This window comes from Conger conger, chromosome 16 (genome assembly GCF_963514075.1).
Source record: "Conger conger chromosome 16, fConCon1.1, whole genome shotgun sequence".
Taxonomy (NCBI): Eukaryota; Metazoa; Chordata; class Actinopteri; order Anguilliformes; family Congridae; genus Conger; species Conger conger.
Window position 1 is genome coordinate 2,336,665 of NC_083775.1, and position 23,285 is coordinate 2,359,949.

Consider the following 23,285-nt stretch of genomic DNA (forward strand, 5'->3'; position numbering starts at 1 on the left):
TAGCGGGTGTTTCCTCCACAGTGCCTACCTTGGCAGTCTTGTCCGCAGCAGGTTTCTCTGGTCCAGCGCTGGGGGGTTTGGCTGCAAGGGGGAGGGACCAGCACACAGATTAGTGCACCATAGTGTGATTTTAATTTTTAATTCCCCGCCTCACTCTTTGCATTTATCTGCAGTATGAACGGCTGATGGTAATGGAGCAATTAGAGTACAAATAAATAAACTTATGAAATGTACATTTTCATAAAAAATCTCAAAGATTATTTTTTAATAATCTCAGGGATTACACCCCTTTTACGAAATATGGCTTTTTGTAAAACAAGAGGTTGAGTCCACAGGCTTTTATTTTAATATTTGGGAATGAAAACGACTATAATAACTGTAGTAACATGTCTGATAACTATAATAACATGGTTGATACATTTGCTATACGTTTTGTATTTCGTTGTAAATTATTTCAGCAAAGAAAGACGAGAGTGCCTTGTGTACGCAGCACACAAACAGACTTTTTATTGGCACACAAAATGGAGCACGTTTCTGTGAGCAGAAAATCAGTCTCCGTCCATGGAACGGTCCAATCAGGTGAGCCCTCACTGTGGCCAGCCGGACACTGTCCAATCAGTGAAGACTTCATTCAGGGGCCAGACAGAAACTGTCCAATAAGTGGAGGCTTCACTGGGGCTGGACAGAAACTGTCCAATAAGTGAAGACTTCATTCAGGGGCCAGACAGTCTGACATGGCTCTGTTGCAGGAGAAAACGTAATCTTTTTATCCATTAACAATGTAAATAATGAATAAATGCAGCTGTTCTGCCACTCGGTAAATTGTTAATAGTGTGTCATAAAAAAATCAATAATTTGGGGGGTGGGGGTGGTTCGGGATGTGTGGGTGTTAAATCCCTGCTGGACTTGTGAAAACCACTACAGCCTGACCTGCTCGGCATAGAAGATGATCATGGTTCACAGAATTAACAAATGGGGACAATATGATTACATTTTACCAATATTTTGTTTCATTATTACCGAGTAAAATACCATGTCAGATGTGTGTGTGTATGTGCAGGTGTGTGTATGTATGTGTGTGTGTGTGTGTGTGTGTGTGTGCAGGTGTGTGTATGTATGTGTGTGTGTGTGTGCAGGTGTTTATGTATGTGTGTGTAGGTGTGTGTGTGTGTGTGTGTGTGTGTGTGTGTGTGTGCGTGTGCAGGTGTGTGGGTGTGAGTGCGTGTGTGTGTGTGTGTGTGTGTGCAGGTGTGTGTATGTATGTGTGCGGGTGTGTGTGTGTGTGTGTGTGTGTGTGTGCAGGTGTAAGTGTGTGTGCGTGTGTGTGTGTGTGTGTGTGTGTGTGTGTGTGTGTGCATGTGTGTGCGCAGGTGTACGTGTGTGTACAGGTGTAAGTGTGTGTGTGTGTGCAGGTGTAAGTGTGTGTGTGTGTGTGTGTGTGCGTGTGCAGGTGTAAGTGTGTGTGTGCGTGCGTGCGTGCGTGCGTGCGTGTGTGTGTGTGTGTGAGTGTGTGTGTGTGTGTGTGTGAGTGTGTGTACAGGTGTGTGTGTGTGTGTGTGTGTGTGAGAGTGTGTGTGTGTGTGTGTGTGTGCGTGCGTGCGTGCGTGCGTGCGTGCGTGCGTGTGTGTGTGTTGAAGTACAAACCGGTGACTCACACACCTCACGGCGCTGTGATGGTGGGAAGCTCACACACATGCACAGAGAGCATGCACACACACCGCACGCCAGGACGCCGCCAGCAAAAACAATTTTGGCAAAAAGAGGTTAGCGACAGACAGAGAGGCGGGAGAGGCGGAGACGGACAGAACGAGGCGAGGGAGGGAGCTCGTGTGCAGCTACAAACAAAAGAGGAAACCAGTGGCTGCAAGCGATTTCATTTCCTCAACCGAAACGTGCGCTTTTATTTATTTTTTTCGCAGAAAGAAAAAAAGGGTGTCTCTTAGCCTAGCCCTGCGGTTAAGGGGGGGTCGGGGGAGTGGAGGGGGGGGGGGTACACGTCTGTGAAAGAAGGAAAGAGAGAGAGACTGAGAGCGGGCGGGGGAACAGAACGGAAGACAGACCTTTGCTCTGGCCGGCGGGAACGTTAGGCTTTCGGCCGGCGGCCGCCCCGGACGGGGGCGCTTTCTCAAATTTAGCGCCGGCTCTGGGGGGAGGGGCCGCGGCGGCCGGGGGGGCTTTCTGCGGCCTCCTCGCGGGGGCGGCTGCTGCTGTCGGCACGGCGGGCGGGGCGGCCATCTTGGCGTCCTTGGATGAGCCGTTCGGTCTTGCGGCTTGGGCGGCGTCCATGACTGGAGCGACCTCCGTGACCTGGGGCACCTCCATGACCTGGGGCACCTCCTTGACCTGGAGCACCTCCGTGACCTGGGGCACCTCCGTGACCTGGAGCACCTCCATGACCTGGGGCACCTCCGTGACCTGGGGGACACTGGCACTCCCGATGAGGTCTTGGCCTCTGGACTCCAGGTACTTCTCGGGGGCCAGCTGTGCGGCGTACGCGGGCTCCTCCGGTTTCTCCAGTTCCGGAAAGTTCCCGACCGGCGGCGGCGTGGTCTCCGCTTCGTCCTGCGAGTCCCGCCGGGCGGGGGGCCGGGGTTCGGCGTGGGGCCCCGGGGCCGCGCAGGGCGAGAAGGGCGATCCGGGATCGGCGCGGCAGGAGTCCGGGCTGCGGGGCTCCTCCGGGGTGCGGTCCGTGCCGTTGTGCTGGCCGAGGCGCGCACGTGGCTCCGTGTAGTCGAAGGACAGGCCGCGCTTCTTGGCCTCGCCCGGCGACAGCTGAGCCTCCTCCTCTGAGCTCTGTCCCGGGGAGGGGGGGTCGGCGCCGCCCCCGCTGCGTCCCATTGGCTGCAGCGGCTCCCCCGTGACGGCTCCGCGGGACTCCTCCCGCTCCCCGAGGGCGTAGCGCGCCGGCTGCTCCTCTTCCTCGTCCTCTTCCTCCTCGGAGCTGCTCAGCGTGCGGCCCTCCGGGCTCTCCTTCAGCGGCCCGGCCGTCTTCTCCGACGCCAGCGTTCCCGGGAACAGCAGCGTGGCCTCGTCCCTCCCGCCGGGAACGCCGGGAACTCCGGGAACGCCAGGGCTCGGGAGCGCCGCCTCCTCTTCGTCTTCGCTCTCTTCCTCGCCCCCGAAGCGAGGCGGGTCGGCGTGAGAGTATCCCACGGGGCTGTGGGGGCCGCGGGGGCCAGGAACGCGTTCCTCTGGTGTTTGGGAAGCAGAATAATGAGCACATCCACAGGGTGACTCTGGGTTAGCAGCACTCACTCACACAGACACCAACACAAGAGAACGGACAGCGAGCCGACACAAACCACCACACTGGGAGCGTCACACAACACAAACCACCACACCGGGAGGGTCACACAACACAAACCACCACACCGGGAGCCTCACACAACACAAAAGGGCAAACCACAAAATTATTTGCTGGCCTTCAGTGGGAGACAGTGACACAAGAAATATAAAATGGGCAGCTCTTTTTGGATATTTCTAGAATGCGCAAACGTTCAGCTGTAGATGCTTTTATGAGAACTGTTGACTGATTTTCACATTTCTGTTGAAAGAAATCAGCAGTGACTGAATAAAAGTCAACCAGTCCCGTGTGTTTTTAGAGATGGGTACATGCGGGATTCTGTCAGTGTGCGTTTTATGAATGTGCATTATTACAGTTCATAAAAGCATCTTACAAGTCCCAGAAAAACAAAATTACATCATACTGAAATAAATAAATAAAAAACAAAAAATAACTGCTTATTGAAAACAGTACTCAAACTGCGCCAGTTTTTTCTGATTTAGAGGAAATGCCAAATGAATCAAGGCTATTCTGGCTGACACGCAGAGAAATTGCATTTCACCATTTGTCAGCTTCCCATAGATCATATTTTTCTCTTTTGAACTCGAATGTCAGACCCAAAGCATTAGCATATTATGGGCTGTGTGTTTTGGACAGCTGAACAGCTACAGAGTCCCAAAAAGGATTTGTTTTGACTGCGTAAGCTGACGTGCTTGTGCCACTGATTTCAGCAGTGACGTAATGTTGTTTTTCGGTGTAGCAGATTTGAATTCCTTGCTCGCAAAGAAATCATGGTCCACAGAATATTATTGCAGAATGCAGAGATCTGAGTGTTCAATACCAGTTATACCAAGCGACTGAATCTACAGATAATGGATATATCCTTGTGTTGAGACACATTCATTTGTAGACTGAGTGGTTGGGGGTTGCTGCAGAAGCTCATGCAGTAGTGTATGACTCCCAGCTGCTCTGGGTGCAGAGAATGAGTCTGTGCGGTTCTCCCGCGGCATGTCACCATGGAAACCAGCCATCCCATCATACCTTCACCGGTCGCCGGAGCGGAGGGGGCGATGTCATTCTCAGGTCCTCTGGCTGCTGAGCGAGAGAGAGAGAGAGAGAGAGGAAGAGAGAGGGGGGGGAGAGGGATAGAAAGAGATTGATGAAGTACTGCTTTAAGTAAATAATTCATATGTTGTGTTCTTGTTGTGTCCCGTTTGTAACACTACTTTGTTGGTAAACCAGCATGGACTTTAGCTAAACCTGACTGATCGAGAGGAAAGTGAAAGAGAGAGAGAGAGAGAGAAAGAGAGAGAGTGAGTGAGTGAGTTGGAGCTAGTGTAATGTAATGTAATGTAGTGTGACAAGCCCCCGCATGGTCATATCAGACAGGATAGCCGGCAGGGCGTTTTCATTGGATGCCTGCGAAACCACGGTGACCTCTGATTGGACCTGCTGCTAAGGCCGCATGAAAAATGGCATTTCCAGCAGTCAGAGTAGCACAGTGGTTTGGGAACTGTGTTTGTAACCCGACGGCTGTGGGTTCGAATGCCAGCCAGGATGTTGCCACTATGCCCTTGAGGAACTGAATCACTTTCGTAAATTAACTCGCTGTATGAATGGATTGTATGTAGAAAAATGAAATAATAATAATAATAATAATAATAATAATAATAATAATAATAATAAAACCTCGCTCTGGATGAGAGCATCGGCTGCATGTAATGTCTCGGACCGTTTCAGATACGCCAGCCAGTGCCGGCATTATGTAAACAAATATTAAATATGAATACTGCGGCAATGTTGTGTTGAACATGTGACAATGCATCAGTCATGTTTAAGAGAATCAAATGCACTTAAATGACAATTAACTGAATTATTCCCCTAATTATTGCGATATGATATTCGTGTAAATAATGCGCTTGAAAGGTCTGAACGTCTCTTCTCCGTTGTACATCTCTGGAATATGTCTCCCGGAATCGCAGCATTTATTCCGGGAGCAGCAGGATTTTGGCAGTGCTGTTTGGAAGCCGAGCGGGCAGATGGGCTCATGTTTAATGCGCTGAAGACGCCCTGTTGAGCCCTTTGTGTGCTGATCGGAGAGACAGCCTGGGCATAGTGCATTATGAAGGACTGATCCACTGTGAGGTGGTCGTTACACCGTGCCAACACACACTGCCTGGATCCCTACCCTTTATTTACAGCTCCAAAGCCATACAAACACAAGCAACCAAACTAACGGAAAATGCTATGACAAAGGTTTTTAAGAATTGTAACAATTGCAGCAAGACATTAACACATCAATGTTATGATAAAGTATCATGAGGGAGAAACTAGGAAGGGGAGAAGAATAAGAAAACAGACGGAAGGGAATTGAATTTTAGTGCCGTACAAGAAATGCTCTGATCACTGTCACTCCTGACACTCAGATTACTGAGACTCCTTAAATCTCTGCAGACAGTCAGATCACTGTGACTCCTGACAGTCAGATCACTATGACTCCTGATCGTCAGATCACTGTGACTCCTGACAGATCACTATGACTCCTGACAGTCAGAGCACTGTGACTCCTGACAGACAGATCACTATGACTCCTGACAGACAGATGACTGTGACTCCTGATCGTCAGAGCACTGTGACTCCTGACAGATCACTGTGAGTCCTGACAGACAGATCACTATGACTCCTGACAGATCACTGTGAGTCCTGACAGACAGATCACTATGACTCCTGACAGATCACTGTGAGTCCTGACAGACAGATCACTATGACTCCTGACAGACAGATCACTGTGACTCCTGACAGACAGATCACTGTGACTTCTGACAGATCACTATGACTCCTGATCATCAGAGCACTGTGACTCCTGAAATCTGGGCAGACAGTCAGGTTACCGTGTTTATTTTAAGTGGCAGGACAATGGGGATGAAGGGCGCACAGAAAGATTTGAGAACTGGTTAGAAATGGCGGTTCTGCATAAAGGGCACCCGAAACTGAGCAGGTCGCAATCATGTGGTTTAGCTTCAGATTATTTTCAGTTTCTGCCAAGAGAGTCAATAGATCCTCCCAGAAGATCAAGATTTAACACGGCAAACATATGCCAATGGGACCTGAAAAAGGTCACTCTGTACTATTATTTAATTGTATGATTTAATTTTAGCTGAAGGTGCTCTTTAACAACCTGAGGCCCTGTGTGCTCAAAAAGGGACATTACATTTTAGCTTCCCCAAGCTCTACGGTACGTAACTAAAACATACGGAACATTAAATAACACTTTTGGAAAATATTTTCACTGCAACATGCTTTTTTGTCAACCAAGACGCTTGTATTACGTCAAAAAAAGATTAAAAATGTTAGCTTAAACCTCAAAGGGTTTGGGAAGGACAGCTGCAGTTGAAAATAAAACATAATTTCAGACACAGCGCACCTGAAACCCAGACATAAAGACACGGTTAAATCAGCGGCAAAACCACGCAGAATAGCGTCACGTAAAGAGAGAAGCAGGCAGGTTTGCTATGAGAAACAAAAAAAGAGTTTAGAAACAAAAAAAATAGCTGAAACCCCATTTGGCAATAAAGAAAAATTGTATAAAGATAATATTTCAGCAGGGAGGTAAAGTTGTTCTGAGGAAAGTGTCGTGGAGGGTGGCATACCCTGTTGCACCTCCTCACCAGAGGGGGCGCTGTGAGATTCAGCGAGTGCAGACAGCTCCTCTGTGTGCTCCACCTGAGTTGGCTCCACGGACTCTGCTACAGAACAGAAGCAGCTTTTCGTTAGAGAGACGGAAGACCTTCTATTTTGGGAGTTCCCGTAAGCAGCAAATTGGGTGGTAACTGAGTGAGGCTTGTGTATGTAAAAATGTATTTTAAATGTATAAAGACAGAGGCAGTTCACAGGCATTGATTTGCTTATTGTGGGAACACATTGGCTGTTGATCCACCACCAAATATCTTCCTTTGGATCACATATCGTATGTGATTTTTTGACTGTAACCAAAATACAATGAAACACACGCGTACAAATCTTTGGTGGCATGGAGCAGACCTGGTGATGGTTTTGAATTCAAATACATGCCTACGCTTTATTGAGCTTGTCTGGTGTGTTAGAACCTATGAAATATTCTTTAAAAACTGTACATTACATTACAGTTTACGTACAAAGACGTACAAAATGGTTTTAGTTGGCTGAACTCCACCAGGCAACATCATTCGAGCACAGAAAAGTATTTGAATCCAAAACTATTATGTATTTGACCCAGATCTTGTATGGACATATAAATATATACCTGTACTTTATCAGCATTAAAATCGTTGCCGATTGACATTTACTGTACATCCAACTTTACCCTCTGAATACAAAGTTTTGCTTTTTAAAAATGTCTTTAGGTCTGATAACCTTCCAGCACTACACCCCCATACTGCTTCAGTACCGGTCCTTCAGGAGTGCAGAGTTTACACACAGCTCAGAAACGTTCTTCTGTAGAAACGGAAATACCTTTCTTTAAAGAAAGGAGAATCCAATAGGTGCTCTACAACCAGGGACGGATTGATTATACCTGGACAACTTCAGAAGGACTAGCCTGAAAGACGTGAGATCTGTTTTTGACTCTGAGGAAGACGTCGTTTGACGTCCGGTGTCTCTTATTTTGGGCCAGTTCCGGTGAAGTTGTCCGGGTACAACTCGTGCGATGTTCTCTTCTGCGTCAATAACGTTTCATACCCGGCGCTCCGCGCTAAAGCGGCGTCTGCCGTGGGAAGCTCGCGCTATTGGCCGAGAGCACAGAGAAGGAATGCGCTTCGTCTGCTGCCCGCCGACCGTTGCTATGGCGGTGGCGCGTAGGCCCGGGCTATGTGTGCCAGCTGACCCTGTCTCACTGTGTCATCAAATATCGTCTACCCGCGCTGTTCTGGGCCAGGCGGTTTCTGAGAAAAGCCCGTCTGGCCACACCGTTTCGTTTCGTTTTGAGTGCCACAGGCTCAACCCGGGACCTCCGTTGTGCAGCAGGAGGAGGAATCTGTTTATAGTGTGTCAACAAAGACAAAAAAATACGGTTTCTGTGAGGAACTGAAACCGGGGGGGGGGAACAAAAACTGTTCAAATCTGTGGGTGGTTGCCCTTACCTGTCACACACCCCTTACTGTGCTATTGTTCTGAAACGGTAACAGGTTATGATTTTGAAAGCGCATGTTTTGAGGCGGAGATTTAAGTCCTGGTCCTGGACTTAAACCTAAGTCCATGGTCCTGACTATAGTCTCCATTCACACAGCCTCTATTGAGAGCTGTTGGGGAGAAACATTTGGACAAATATTACTTACTATTTCACACCAATACGCTTATTTCCAGGCATCATTGCAACTGTATTTCTCTGCATTGGATCTGAGAGTGTACAATGTCAATTAATTCCCAATACTAGAGGGTTCTGTCTGGCCTTATGCGTGAGAAAACAATACAATTTAAAATCATTACAGACGGCAGGATCTTTTGGCGCTGGCTGTTTGTGTCTTTCTGTTGAGAACGCTCTTGTCCTTCTAACTGAATTTGTTTAAAGGCTAATGACCACTGAAGGGTCGAATGGAGGATGAGGTGGCGCGCTTCGTAATGCTAATTGTCTGTAGCGGTCTTTAGAGGAGTCTTTGGGGCTGGGCCGGACGCCAGCATTACGGGGCGCTGCAGCTGCGGGCACCGCGGAACGCCGAAGCCGCAGCCCCGCGTCATTACTCCCGGCGAGCGGCTGAAATTGGCACGGCTCAACGCCGCAAACGGATGCGCGCAATCGCGGTCTGCAGCGGCTTGGATTTCAGGGAGGGAGCGCCGCCGATTATTTTGTTTCGGAGACGAACAGGACAACGATGTTTCGCAGCGTCTCTGAACCACATTATGTTTGGGGGTCAATTTGACCCCATTCAGTGTTTGACGTCGCTTAACAACCAGTTAACCTTAACGCTGATATGATTTTTCAAATTTTCCTAAACCGTATACGTGCAATTTACGTTTGTTTTTACTATAGTCGCTTTTTATATTATACTGTATTCGTTCTCACCATGAAACCTTGATCAAATTTGTATTTACAAAAGATCTTCCGCAAAGTCCACTTTTTTTATTCAATTTTAATGAGTGCTAAATTCTCCAAAAAGTTGATTGAACTTGGGCCAAAGTTTCAGCAGAGAACATCCTCTACTGTATACAATTTAGTTTACAATACATATTTACAATACTGTAATATTGTAAATATGTGGTTTTTATAAAGTAAAATACACAGCAGTGTATACATTTTATGACGTGTCTGGAAGTGGCAATAATTTATATATCAGAGCACATATAGTAAAGTAGCAATACTGTGATATATTTAATTTAAATATATTGGCAGTATATTCCATTTATGATTGTTTCCATGCAGGTAGGGGAGAGGGGGGCGGAGCAATCACTGACCTTTCATGAGGTCATTTCCTGGCCCCATCAGCGTGGGCGACACCCCGTTCTTCTTAATCTCCGCCCCGATTGGCTCCTGGTCCCTGTCACTCAGGGTGAGGTCCACCATCGCGGACGCCATTGGCTGCCCGGGGTACTGCAGGGCGTGGCCATCGAGGCCCGAGTTCAACAGGTCCTGGTGCTGATCCATAGCAAGAAGAGTTCAGGCTGAGAGAGAGAGAGAGAGAGAGAGAGAGAGAGAGAGAGAGAATACAGTCAGTCAAGTCCTCATTCATTTAAAGGAGTAACATGACGGTTCAATGTGACACTTGCCTTTAGGAAACAATAAGACAGACGTACATAATTTTTTAAATTATTATTCATTCATTTAAATGTATTTTTAAATTTATAGATTATAGATTTCCCACTGTAAAAGTTCACCCAAACCGTCTGGGCATGGTAATGAGAACTGTCAATGAGCTTTGACATGCCCCCACTTTCCTGTAGGCCAGCGGTGCAAACTGTGGGTCAGGAGTTAGAGGGGAGGGATAAGGGGAGTGCTTATCCTCATGTGACGCACTACGAGGAGAACATTCTCAACCGGTTGAAAATCGGACCATCCACTTAAAATGCTTACTTCTCCCAAAACTAAAGAACAGACATATTTAATACTTCATTGTGTTTCTGCAATGCCCTCTTGTGCAAATTGTGTATAAAAACCTTGCATATATAAAAAAACACCATGTTATAGGCGGTACAAAGTGAAAATAACCAGGGTGCGTGGGATTATGGGTGGACAAATTCAACTGTTGATGTATATTTAAACTACATGGCTACACTCAGTTGATTGTACATACACAACTTCCACAGAATGTTTCCGAAATTACTTCAAATACAATGCAAGGCAGATGAAGCACAGATCGCATTAAAAATCTATTTTATTAACTCAGAAGCAGGCCACACTTAGTAATTCATACAAATAAACACATAAACACATAAAGTAGTAAAATGCAGTTTGCAGACATGATTGCCGAGATTCAATATGTTCCCTTAATTTGGACTGTAAAAATTTTTTATGTGTTAGTTATTTAATTCACAAACGCATTCTGGCAAGTCGTTGATCACTGAACTGTGTTGGCAAAAGTCGCAATCAACTGTGATTCAACCTCAAGAGAAAACCCTGATTGAAAGTAATAACCGGGAGCTGACTGGTGATTGGTGCAGGAGGACGCATACACCACAGAGGAGGAGGAGAAATGACGGCGGAGGTTAGAAATTCGCCCTGCGCTGAGACGGCTCTCTGTGCTTCCCACGTGTGAGGGCCCGTGCGAGGGCCCCACACTGCCCACACGCCACATGAATGAAGAACAGAGACATGGGCCTCCAGTTCTCCCCGCCGTCTGTGTGCCGCACAGGACCCCAGTCACATACGTGTCACACCAACATCAGGACAAGTCGGGCTTTGTGTCTCTCCTTTATGTAAGCGTTATGTAATCTTGCAGTCGCCCATGCTCAAAAGATGGCGTCCGTCGCCCGGAACGGCTTTCTATGTCGCGGCCACCTGAAGTGATTCAGGAAAAGACCTCAATGCACAAGCTAATGCACTTCCCGTTACCCCAACTAAAAGCCTCTTATTTTATCATTATTTCTGACCAGCTAACTTTGTCTCTTTAATCGTTATGTGTGCATTACAGTGATCTCGCTTTCATGGTGGGCAGTGTGAACTTCAGTTCCTTCAAAATAAAATCAAGAGTCCAGGACTTGTGGCTGTAAGATGTTGAGATGGTGAAAGATGTTACGCATGTGTTGTAACACCCACACTCTTACTGTATGTTCACAGCTGTTTGCTTTCAGTTCGCTCCAGCTAAATACAAACAATTATAGACCAGCTAAAATGGCTTCTAGTACCATCTACAGTGGAGGTACATATTTGTTCTTTAAGGAACACATTTACAAAATGCACCTTGAAAATACAATCTATTTGTACTATTTGGATACTAGTAACTAACTTGTACAAGCAAAAAAGGTACAAGTAAGTTATGTATTGCTGGCTAGGGGTATAATTTTATGTACCTAGAGGGTACCGCCCCAGTGACAAGGCTTTGTACCTTTTTGTCTCAGAGTATATACTCCGAAAAGCTCCTCCATACTCTGAGCAAAGAGGTCCCACCTATTAATATTCTCCGTGCCGTCACCCTGCCAAACAGCAGCCGCCGTTGCTGGTGACCGAGGGAGGACAGGGCTGTGCTCACTGTGACTGCCTGATTAATGACGGGGGATTTCCTGCGGTCGTGTCAAAGGGGAAACGGCGCGGCTCAAAATATCCGTCACGGTGCGACCGTGTGCCAGGCCTGTCCCGGCCCGCTTACTACTGCCCCTGTGCACGCCGCTGGGGGGTTTCAGGAAGTGCACTTTTATTATTTACCTTTCCTGTAAGCCACAGACTCACGTGTGCCCCCTACTCCAGCTATTGTAAAACCAGCAGGTCCTCAGGGAATTCTGTAAATATCTGAACTCCAATGCACACCAAAACTGAGCCAAAACTGATCTAAAATATAAAAAAACCCCAAAGTGAAATGTGCCCTTAAGCATCTTTTTCAGGGGCACAACAGCAGTGATCCCAGGGGCCGGGTTAGCTGGATAACTGCACTGAGCTGGAATGAGCTGGATAACTGCACTGAGCTGGAATGAGCTGGATAACTGCACTGAGCTGGAATGAGCTGGATAACTGCACTGAGCTGGAATGAGCTGGATAACTGCACTGAGCTGGAATGAGCTGGATAACTGCACTGAGCTGGAATGAGCTGGATAACTGCACTGAGCTGGAATGAGCTGGATAACTGCACTGAGTTAGCTTGATAACTGCTCTGAGTTAGCTGGATAACTGCACCGAGTTGGCTTGATAATTGCACTGCGTAAAACCCAGAACCCACCCAAATCTGTAAGTAAAAAGAGCTGTTCTATTTCATTCCTTCTGAATCGCAGTGCCTGTTTTTTGTGTTATGTGCAGGGCTGTCTCTAGTGGGGTGGAAAGTGAGGGGGTGAGGATTCTAGGGGCCCACAGATTTGGGGGGTCCACGTGTCTTATTGAAAAAGGCAGGCACAGATAATTTTTTTTCTTTTTTCTAGGGGCCTTCTAACATTTCTGGCTGTGTGCAGAGGCAAAGCCCCATGGAAGTTCTGAAGACCCTTTCCTTTGAACAAGCCCAAAGGTGTGCAGTTCCTCCAGCTAATGCACAGGTGTGATCTGAGGCCACTGATCACTCCCGCCCCACACACTGCTCAATCCTCACGTCCTTATCTGCACACCCCACTGAATCCCCGTGCCCCTTATCTCCACACCCCACTGAAACCCCGTGCCCCTTATCTCCACACCCCACTGAAACCCCGTGCCCCTTATCTCCACACCGCACTGAAACCCCGTGCCCCTTATCTCCACACCGCACTGAAACCCCGTGCCCCTTATCTGCACACCCCAGCCTTCCTCGTCCCTCAGAGACGACGCCCCTGTGTCCGTAAACCCACCGTTCGTAACCTGCCAAATCTCCGTCTGATCACAACGACCGTTTGAGTTCCGTACAGATCACCTGACGACGTGAGCCAATCACAATCTCCCGTCTGGCTCCTAAAGGCTGGCTCCTCTTTTGAATCTGGAGGTGAGTGACAGAGATAGGACCCCTTGATTGGACCGTGGAAACTGGCTCTCTCTGCCAGTCTCTGTCTCACGGCTATACTTCTGTGTAGTTTTTGCGTGATTTGCGTTGCGTTTTCAGCACTCACCAACGGCCGGAGCGTTTATACTTTTGTGTAAATTTGGGGCCTGGGGGGGGGGGGAGTGTAAATTTGGGGCCTGTTGGATGTGTGTTGGTTGTGAAGCCCACTGAATGGAGCCCTTATACTGTAGAGCCTCCATTACTCTGCCACTGCCCTCTTAATATTCAAGAGCTGTTTCTGCCTCAAACACACAGAGAGGGAGAGAGAGAGGGAGGGAGGGGGAGAGAGAGACAGGGATGAGAGTGAGAGAGGAAGGGAGAGAGAGAGGGAGGGGGAGAGAGAGAGGAGGGGGAGAGAGGGAGAGAGAGAGAGAGGGGGGGAGAGAGGGAGAGAGAGAGAGAGGGGGAGAGAGGGAGAGAGAGAGAGAGGGGGAGAGAGGGAGAGAGTGACAGGGATGAGAGTGAGAGAGGAAGGGAGAGAGACAGACACGGATGAGAGTGAGAGAGGAAGGGAGAGGGAGAGGGAGGGAGAGAGAGAGAGAGAGAGAGAGAGAGAGGGAGAGAGAGAGAGAGAGGGAGAGGGAGGCAGAGAGTAGTTGGGGCTGTCGACACAGAGTCCAGCTGCATCCTGAGGCTGCACATTCCCCAGGGTAAGGAGGTGGCCCCGCCCAATCACAGCCCTCAGTCCACACACACTGCACCTCTGCAAACACTGCCCTCACCCCTCACCCCTCACCCCCCACCCCCACCCACAAACACACACACACACGCATGCACACGCACACACACACACACACACACACACACACACACTCAGACACACTCACACACACTCACACACACTCACACACACTCACACATTCTCACACACACACTCACACACACACACACACCCACACACACGCACACACTCACACAGACACGCACACTCACACACACACACACACACACACACACACACACACTCACTCTCAGGCTGATGTGTGTTTGTGATGTGTTCTCGTCAGCAGCAGCCCGTGGAGCTAAAACGAGCTGACAGGGGCTTTCAGTGCGAGTGCAGACAGCCAGTCACGCGCTCTGGACTGTGGCTGCACGATCCCCCACAAACCGCACGCACCCACCGCGCTATTACAGGCCTCCGCAGTGCCGTAGGGACCAATAGGAGCTGGGCGCTCAGTTTAGCTTCACCGTGATTGGTCAGCTGGGCAAACGGATGTGCCTCTGAACTCATTTGATTGGTTTAATCGGTCATCGGTTACCCTGCACCCTGTTCCCATCTATTTACTCTGCTGCTCAGTCAAGGGTCCTCAGAATAGCTACACACAAGCAGTCAGGAGGTCAGCGTCCGTCCAAAAATGTGCCTGATCGAAAACGATGTCTGCTTCCGCTAGTCTGTCAGCATTGGTCCTCCTCCTGCAGATAAATGCGCACATTACTCTTTGTGTTCTTTGCATGATTTGGCCGGTTAATTTCGTTGAACCGAAATATCCAAAAAAGTTAAGAGCAAGTGATGGAACAGACAGGACCTATTTCTACGTGTGCTATTGGAATGTAAGATGTAGTAGTTTTAAGTGTCAACTGGAGACTTCAAGATTTGTTCCCTAAAACGTTGTAGCAGTCCTAGCCTGTCCAACCTGGCGAAAGTGACTTCAGGGAGTTGTGTGGGTGTAACATCCCTTTTCTGTGGGTACATGGACTCTGACTCCGCCCACCCGTGTAATGAGTCAGGCTGAGGTGCCTGTCATCTAGCGCGGTGGACTGACTGATCCCAGATCAGTCACAGAGATTAGAAAGCTTTTTTTTTATTTGCACATGGGAACTTTTGCTTTTTTTTTTTTAAAGGTGTGTCGGTGAAAACGTTTTCAGGATAACCACGAGAGGAGAGACCCTAATCGCTATATATATATACGCCCAATGTCAGTCAACACAAGCCTCACAACTTTGACACATTAAAGCGATTAAACTGAGAAGTCACAGAGGCATTTAAAACACATTAGCTATGGCTAATGAGTGTTTATAACTCAAGCTAAAGCAGACAGTGCTATCAAGTGTAGCATGAAGCAGAACAAAAAAAAAAAAAGTAAACAAGCAAACATTTTGCTCTTCAAATTCTGGCCTAATGAAGCATATTAGAGACCGTCTTCAAAGCTTGTTCCATAAAAGATCTGTTTAACAGAAGGTCCAGTGTTTAATATCATTACTTATAAAATGTTTTATTGTGGTTTATGACATGACATTTAATTTTAAAGCCTGCAGTCACTTCCAATACTATCTGTGTGGGAAGGCCATGATTATGAATAATTAATATTATTCAGTGTGTGTTAGTGCGTATCTCATATCGTATGTGCGTAAAATCCCACAGACACAGACGTACTTAAATATCGCTGAGTGTGAATTGGACCGTTCGTCCCACAGGAGAACGTCTCAGAAATATGCCGGCTATAATGAGATACACACTGACACACACACTGACACACACCCTTCCTTCCAGGAGTAAATGCACATTGAGAGTGAGGCTACCTTCATCACACTGCCACACGAGCCATACGGGAGACTTGGCAGCCATTTTGTGCCAGAATGCCGAACCACATCAGTTGATAAACACAAGCTGAAAGTGAAATTCGAGCAGCACTAGCGCGGGGGGGGGGGGGGGGAGGGGGGCGGATGGGGGCTTGACGTCAATTGAGGATGCGGTCCGATGGATGCAAGATATTGAGATATTGGAGGGGAACAGAAAATTAACATTTTATCGACATGAACGCCCACTGGTTCGTGATGCCATAAAATCGAAATTGAAATCGTTTTTCCAGGAAGTGGATTTGAAAAAAAAGCTTGTGTTGGGAAAATACACAAGTATGACAATTATATGAATTTTTATGGAATCTGTACTTTGTCATGTTCCTATGGTAATTATATTCATGACTAAATTGAGGAACAAGTGAATTTTAATCAGGCAACTAGGCTACAGGTTAATTAGCCGACCACACTGAGAAAGCACACTGGAGATTTGGGTCAGGACACTGGACACGACCCTAATCCTGACTGCTGGCTGCTGGTCCTTCAGTTACAGAGTCTCAGTTTAATCTGAGTTTAGGGTCTTGTTCGGATATGACACCTCCTCCTGGGAGTCCACTGTCATTTACATGTGAAGTGGGTCCCCCGGTTACCATGCCAACAGAACTCATAGCAACCAAGCCTGTCCATGCCTGTCCAAACCATTAATCTTTTTGGAGGTTACAGTATGACATATTTTCATAGGACAGGGGGACAATGGGCTGTGCCCCGACTGGGGTTTGAACCCGTAAGCCCTGATTTGCAAGCGCAGTTATTTACCCACAATCCTTCACTGCTGCCTCTGATAGAATGTACTGGCAGTCCTATGACTCAGTCTCCAGAGCGCTGCACTAACAATGCAATGGGCGTGGGTTCGATCCCAGGGGACCATGTTCACTGGAAAATGTATGCACTCACATACTGTACGTGGCATTGGGTAAAAGCCTCTGCTCAGAAGCACAATTACCTATGGCTGACATTCCCTGATTGCTGCCACGCCACTTGTGATTCCGAGTGTCGCTTTGCTTTGTGATTTTTTGTGATTGGTGAGATGAATGGTGTGACCTGGACATCAGGGAACATCCTTTCATCATCTTGCTCGCTAGGAGTCAAGAGGAGAGGAGGAGAGGGGGAGAGGAGGGGAGGAAAAGACAAGGGGAGGAGGAGACGAGGGGAGGAGGAGAGGAGACGAGGAGGAGAGGAGGAGAGGGGAGAGGAGGAGACGAGGGGAGGAGGAGAGGGGGAGAGGAGGAGACGAGGAGACAAGGGTCACGTCCTGAGTGACAGGGAGAGGGCCTTCATCCTCCAGGGTGACCGTCCGTAAGGTAGTGTCAGTTATGGTGCTGGTATTCAGGGTCGTGTCAGTAAGGGTGCTGGTATTCAGGGTCGTGTCAGTAAGGGTGCTGGTATTCAGGGTCGTGTCAGTAAGGGTGCTGGTATTCAGGGTAGTGCCCCTAAGGGTGCTGGTATTCAGGGTCGTGTCAGTAAGGGTGCTGGTATTCAGGGTAGTGCCCCTAAGGGTGCTGGTATTCAGGGTCGTGTCAGTAAGGGTGCTGGTATTCAGGGTAGTGCCCCTAAGGGTGCTGGTATTCAGGGTAGTGTCAGTTATGGTGCTGGTATTCAGGGTAGTGCCCCTAAGGGTGCTGGTATTCAGGGTAGTGCCACTAAGGGTGCTGGTATTCAGGGTAGTGCCCCTAAGGGTGCTGGTATTCAGGGTAGTGTCAGTAAGGGTGCTGGTATTCAGGGTAGTGTCAGTAAGGCTGCTGGTATTCAGGGTAGTGCCCCTAAGGGTGCTGGTATTCAGGGTAGTGTCAGTAATGGTGCTGGTATTCAGGGTAGTGTCAGTAAGGCTGCTGGTATTCAGGGTAGTGCCCCTAAGGGTGCTGGTATTCAGGGTAGTGCCCCTAAGGGTGCTGGTATTCAGGGTAGTGCCCCTAAGGGTGCTGGTATTCAGGGTAGTGCCCCTAAGGGTGCTGGTATTCAGGGTAGTGTCAGTTATGGTGCTGGTATTCAGGGTAGTGTCAGTAAGGGTGCTGGTATTCAGGGTAGTGTCAGTTATGGTGCTGGTATTCAGGGTAGTGTCAGTAAGGGTGCTGGTATTCAGGGTAGTGTCAGTAAGGGTGCTGGTATTCAGGGGAGTGTCAGTAAGGGTGAATGTCTATGAAGACAGGACTGTCCAGTGAATATCTTTACAGAAACTGGTGAAATGGAATATTGTTATAGGTGCGTGAGTTATATTCTGTACTGCGGTCTCACTGCTCGGTGTAACCACACTGTTCTGCATTCGAGAGATGAGAGACACTAATCAATATCCACTGGTTTTTTAATTCCCTATCTTGCAATTCACAGGAAAGCCATTCGCAAAATCTTCACTTCTTTCAGATAGGACAGATGTGACAGATTTAGTGTATTTAAGCAGTGTCTATGGCACTTGCTAATTAGTAACATCTGTCCCCAAACAGGCTTTTAAAAGAAAATAAAAATAATTAATTACGATAACAGTACAATATGTGCATGAATAACATTTTATATTCACTGGAAACCATCCTTTTATTTCATTTTTCATCTCCACACCCAGCGATGAGACATAATTAGGTTACTGCCAGTGAGTGCTTCATACACCTGAGTTTGCTGCAGAGATCATTTTGCTCTCTGAGATATCCCCGCCCATGTGTGCACACCACAGGGAGTCAGTGGGAGGTTCCTGTCAATGCGGCACTTCCTTTTAACCCCTTGAGCGCTGGAGAAAAGCGAACGGGTGGCAAAATTAAAAACGTGCCTTTTCAACTTCTGTGCTCAAGCAACAGGAAGTGAGCCGCAACGACTGCATTAAAACAGGAAGTGCACGTACCCGCCACTGGCAGGGAGAGAGGCCGTGCATTTCTCTCGCCTAGCGACGGCGCTGATTCCTGGTTCAGTGACTCTGATTACGAGGTTACGTGAATGTGTGTGTAAAAGCCGCGATACGCGTAAACGGTCTTTGATTCCGGTTACCGCGGCGATATACGTTTTAACGAGTCTCGTTAAACAGGAACAGGAAGGAAGCCATCACGCGGCCGTGCAGCGCGGCATTTCTGCGTCCGTGATTTACCGTGCTGGTTTTAAAGCAGATGGAGGCAGACCGCCTCGCCCCCACGATCTCAGCCCTCAGAACCAGCCCAGTAAATCTGCCTTCCTGCTGGGACATTAACAGCCCTGTCAGTGTGTTTTATTGGACATCCCCGCATGTACACTTGCGGTATTTCCCTGATACTGTAGCTTCAGCTAAACAGTCTCAATTACTTACAGTGAATAAATGCATTAATTATACTTGCAAATAGAACCATGACGCGGATATACATAAACACTGGATAGCAGGTTCACAGAATCACCCATACACACATTGCTCTTTACATCAAATACGTCATTAATTCGTATCAAAACAAAGTGTACTTAATTAAGGCCTACTTAAATTAAGCCCTTTTTTCATTAATCCAAATGTAGATCATTTAGCCAGAGCAGTATACCAGAAGCAAATGTAAATAAGGTACCTAAGGTACTTATTCATACACTGGCACCGTCTACCTTTGTTTACCATTTTCTGCTCCTACACTGCTCTTGGTAAAATTATCAAGCAAACAAAACTGAATTAAAGTTCTGATGATGTACGCCTGTTAAAAACGATCATTATAAATGACATTTCAGAGAAGATCCTACATTTAGTTTCCCTTTAAGAGGACACTCTCTGTGTCACAAAGAAAACTGGAATAAAGTCCAGCGCCCGGTTCAGAAATACTTTCGCCCACCACTCTCGGTATTTGTGCTCTGCACACGGTGTCCGTCCAAACGGCCTATTCTGGGCCAGTCACCCTCCCTCTCCCCCTGTCAGAGAATCCACATCATCTCTCACTTTTAGACCACAAAACAGAAGCTGGAGAAGCGCTATTTCTATACGCTTTCCTGTTCCAAATATTCTCAAAAACTGTATCACAAACATATCATGTGACATTCATTTTGAGCTTGTGAGAAAAAAAGATTCAGTCGAGTTTCTGGTGCCATCAGGGGACCTTATGGCCACAGCACCTGTCCTCAGTGTGTGTGTGTGTGTGTGTGTGTGTGTGTGTGTGTATAGACATGGAGGCCATTCCTTTGTTAAACATGCGGCTCAGTTACTGGTCCCTGCAGTGATACACACTGCAGGTGGGTCTGTTAGTGCGATAGTCCCAGTCTCGTGAAGGCCGAGTCCCGTTAAGGCCGGGTCTCCTTAAGGCCGGGTCTCATTAAGGCCCAGTCTCCTTAAGGCCGGGTCTCATTAAGGCCCAGTCTCGTTAAGGCCGGGTCTCATTAAGGCCCAGTCTCATTAAGGCCCAGTCTCGTTAAGGCCCAGTCTCATTAAGGCCCAGTCTCATTAAGGCCCAGTCTCATTAAGGCCCAGTCTCGTTAAGGCCAGGTCTCGTTAAGGCCCAGTCTCGTTAAGGCCAGGTCTCGTTAAGGCCCAGTCTCGTTAAGGCCCAGTCTCGTGAAGGCCCAGTCTCGTTAAGGCCCAGTCTCGTTAAGGCCCAGTCTCGTTAAGGCCCAGTCTCGTTAAGGCCCAGTCCCGTTAAGGCCCAGTCCCGTTAAGGCCCAGTCTCCTTAAGGCCGGGTCTCCTTAAGGCCAGGTCTCATTAAGGCCCAGTCTCATTAAGGCCAGGTCTCATTAAGGCCCAGTCTCGTTAAGGCCCAGTCTCGTTAAGGCCCAGTCTCCTTAAGGCCCAGTCTCCTTAAGGCCAGGTCTCATTAAGGCCCAGTCTCGTTAAGGCCCAGTCTCGTGAAGGCCCAGTCTCGTTAAGGCCCAGTCTCCTTAAGGCCAGGTCTCATTAAGGCCCAGTCTCCTTAAGGCCAGGTCTCGTTAAGGCCCAGTCTCGTTAAGGCCCGGTCTCATTAAGGCCCAGTCTCGTTAAGGCCAGGTCTCCTTAAGGCCAGGTCTCGTTAAGGCCCAGTCTCGTTAAGGCCAGGTCTCGTTAAGGCCCAGTCTCGTTAAGGCCCAGTCTCGTCATGCATGACTTCTGTCTGGGCTTTCAGACCCTTTCATTAGTCCTGCTATTAAGATATATATGTATATAGACATTGCAAAAAACTAATAAATAAGTCTCAACAAGTATTTTTGTCTTTTTGACTAAATCACACATAAATATTGCCACGAGGTCGTAACTTGAACCTAATATTTTCTGCTTGAGAGAAGAAAGTATGATTTTTAAGTCTCACATTACAAGAGAAAAATGCTTAAGACAGACATTTTTGCAGTTCATCCGAACCATACCCATTATGAGTTGACAGGCAAGACTACACAATTTCCTGGAACTGTTCAGCACCAATCATTGCTCAGACACTCTCAGGCCCAGATCAGATAACTCTCACAGAATCACAGCGACTACAAGTATATCACAAAGCAGGATCACTGAGTTAGCTGGATAACTGCACTGAGTAAAACCCATAGCCATACACCCTGGACAGGTCGCCAAACCAACACAGGGCACACACACATACATACACACACACACACACACACACACCATTCTCTCACACACTCATGCCTCGGGGTGATTCACACTAATTAGCCTAACCTGCATGTGTCTGAGGAAACCGGAGTGCCCAGAGGAAACACACGCGGACATGAGGAGAACACGCTAACTCATACCCAGTTCTTAAAATGAACTTCAAGCTTTTCTCTATGAACTGCTCATGATATTCGAGAGCTCGACTGCTGATATTTTGAAGAGAACGCCCCAAGATGCCCTTTAGCTGCCCACTTTCAGCAGTTTTAGCAGGGCTGATATGGGCCTGCTGGAGCCAGCCGAAGAGCAGGTGCATGTGAATGAACACACGGCCATTGCTAAATGCTAATCCCTCCGAGCCGCTCTGTGTGGGCAAGGCGATGAAATCCATTCTGCTCGCACTCCGCGGCTTCACACCCAGCCTGACCCTGCATAAAAACGCCTTTTCTGTGTGGCAACAAATCACGTTTAGCGCGACTGAGATGGCACGGCGGAGCCTCGGAAAATCCCTCCAGGAGCGGATAGGTGTCAGAAATTTTCTAAAAAAGCAAACACTGTCCGGATAAAAAATAAAATAAAATAAAAAAATCATGTTCCTCAGTTAACCCGTTAAGTAGTGAGGTCACAAATACGTGATGAGAACGTTCTCAACTGAACATTCTAATGCTGAGCACAACAGGGTTCTAGAACACTGACTGAGAACACTGACAAAAACATGGAAGCACCGTCTAGTAATTACATCGTGTTCATGCAAAACAACTACTATGTGATTGGATTAAAATGAGGGGGGGGGGGGGGGGGGCAGTGCAGTGACCTTTGACCTTCACATGCCCTCTGGCTCCGTCCAATCTGTCTCTGAAACCCGAGACATCTCCCCTGCATCTGTTTAGGGAGGTTGTCGCTTCCTGGATCAGACATTAAGATGCCCAAATCCCTGGATGTGCTCTAACCCGCGGAGCATTGAAAGTCACAGGGATGTATGTGCTCCACTCTCAGAACAAACAGGGTTCTCTGGCCTGTCACCGGGCAGCCTGTAGCGTAGTGGTAAAGGTAAATGACTGGGAAACGCAAGGTCGGTGGTTCTAATCCCGGTGTAGCCACAATAAGATCCGCACAGCCGGTGGGCCCATTAACCCTGCATTGTTCCAGGGGAGGATTGTCTCCTGCTTAGCCTAATCAGCTGTACGTCGCTCTGGTTGAGAGCGTCTGCCAAATGCCAATAATGCAATAATAATGCAGATCTGGCCCTCAAATCCAAATCCAGCCCTCAACTCCAGGCAATTAGCTGAGCAGTTAATGCTACAGAGTGACCAGACTGTCTTTTCCCTGATAAAGGGAGTGTGGAGAACCAGCAGTTCTCAGCCCTCGAGGATCGTGATTTGATGATCCCTGCTATAGAGGTACCCTTTTCAGTTCGCTGTGGAACCCTCTTGAACCATTTTGTCCAACAAAGAACCCTTGATCTAGATAGGGTTCTTCTATGGAATCACAGGGTTCCTTTTAGAGCTATTTTTTTTCTGAGAGTGCAGTTCTACCCTGCTTGTGGAATGCTGCATGTTGCTAATTTTGTTAAGTACTTTATTGACCACAAAGAGTTATGGGTAGAAGGTGGAGTGGCACTTTGAAGCAGTGCGTACATGCAGTAAAATGTCCGCTGTAAAATGTCCGCTCCAGAAGCTTCACCCTGTTTCTCTAACCTGCTCTCAACACCTCCCCTGGGCATGACTTCTTCAGCTAGTTTATTACCTTATCTGTGACCTGTAACACCATACCACCCCCCCCCCCCTCCCGCCAGTGAAGGATGGGACCTATAGCCGG

General features: G+C 47.9%; 1 protein-coding gene across 1 annotated transcript in view; it reads right to left on the reverse strand.

Moving 5' to 3' along the window:
* maptb (microtubule-associated protein tau b) overlaps nt 1-23,285 on the reverse strand; it is a 44,495-nt gene that overhangs the window by 16,380 nt on the left and 4,830 nt on the right. The window contains exons 2-6 of the mRNA XM_061224593.1: nt 9,710-9,916; nt 6,934-7,029; nt 4,325-4,378; nt 2,061-3,191; nt 29-81 (exon numbers count right to left, since the gene is read on the reverse strand). Of these exons, the coding sequence (XP_061080577.1) occupies nt 29-81; nt 2,061-3,191; nt 4,325-4,378; nt 6,934-7,029; nt 9,710-9,899 (1,524 nt within the window). The 5' untranslated portion in view covers nt 9,900-9,916. The remainder of the gene's footprint in view (nt 1-28; nt 82-2,060; nt 3,192-4,324; nt 4,379-6,933; nt 7,030-9,709; nt 9,917-23,285) is intronic.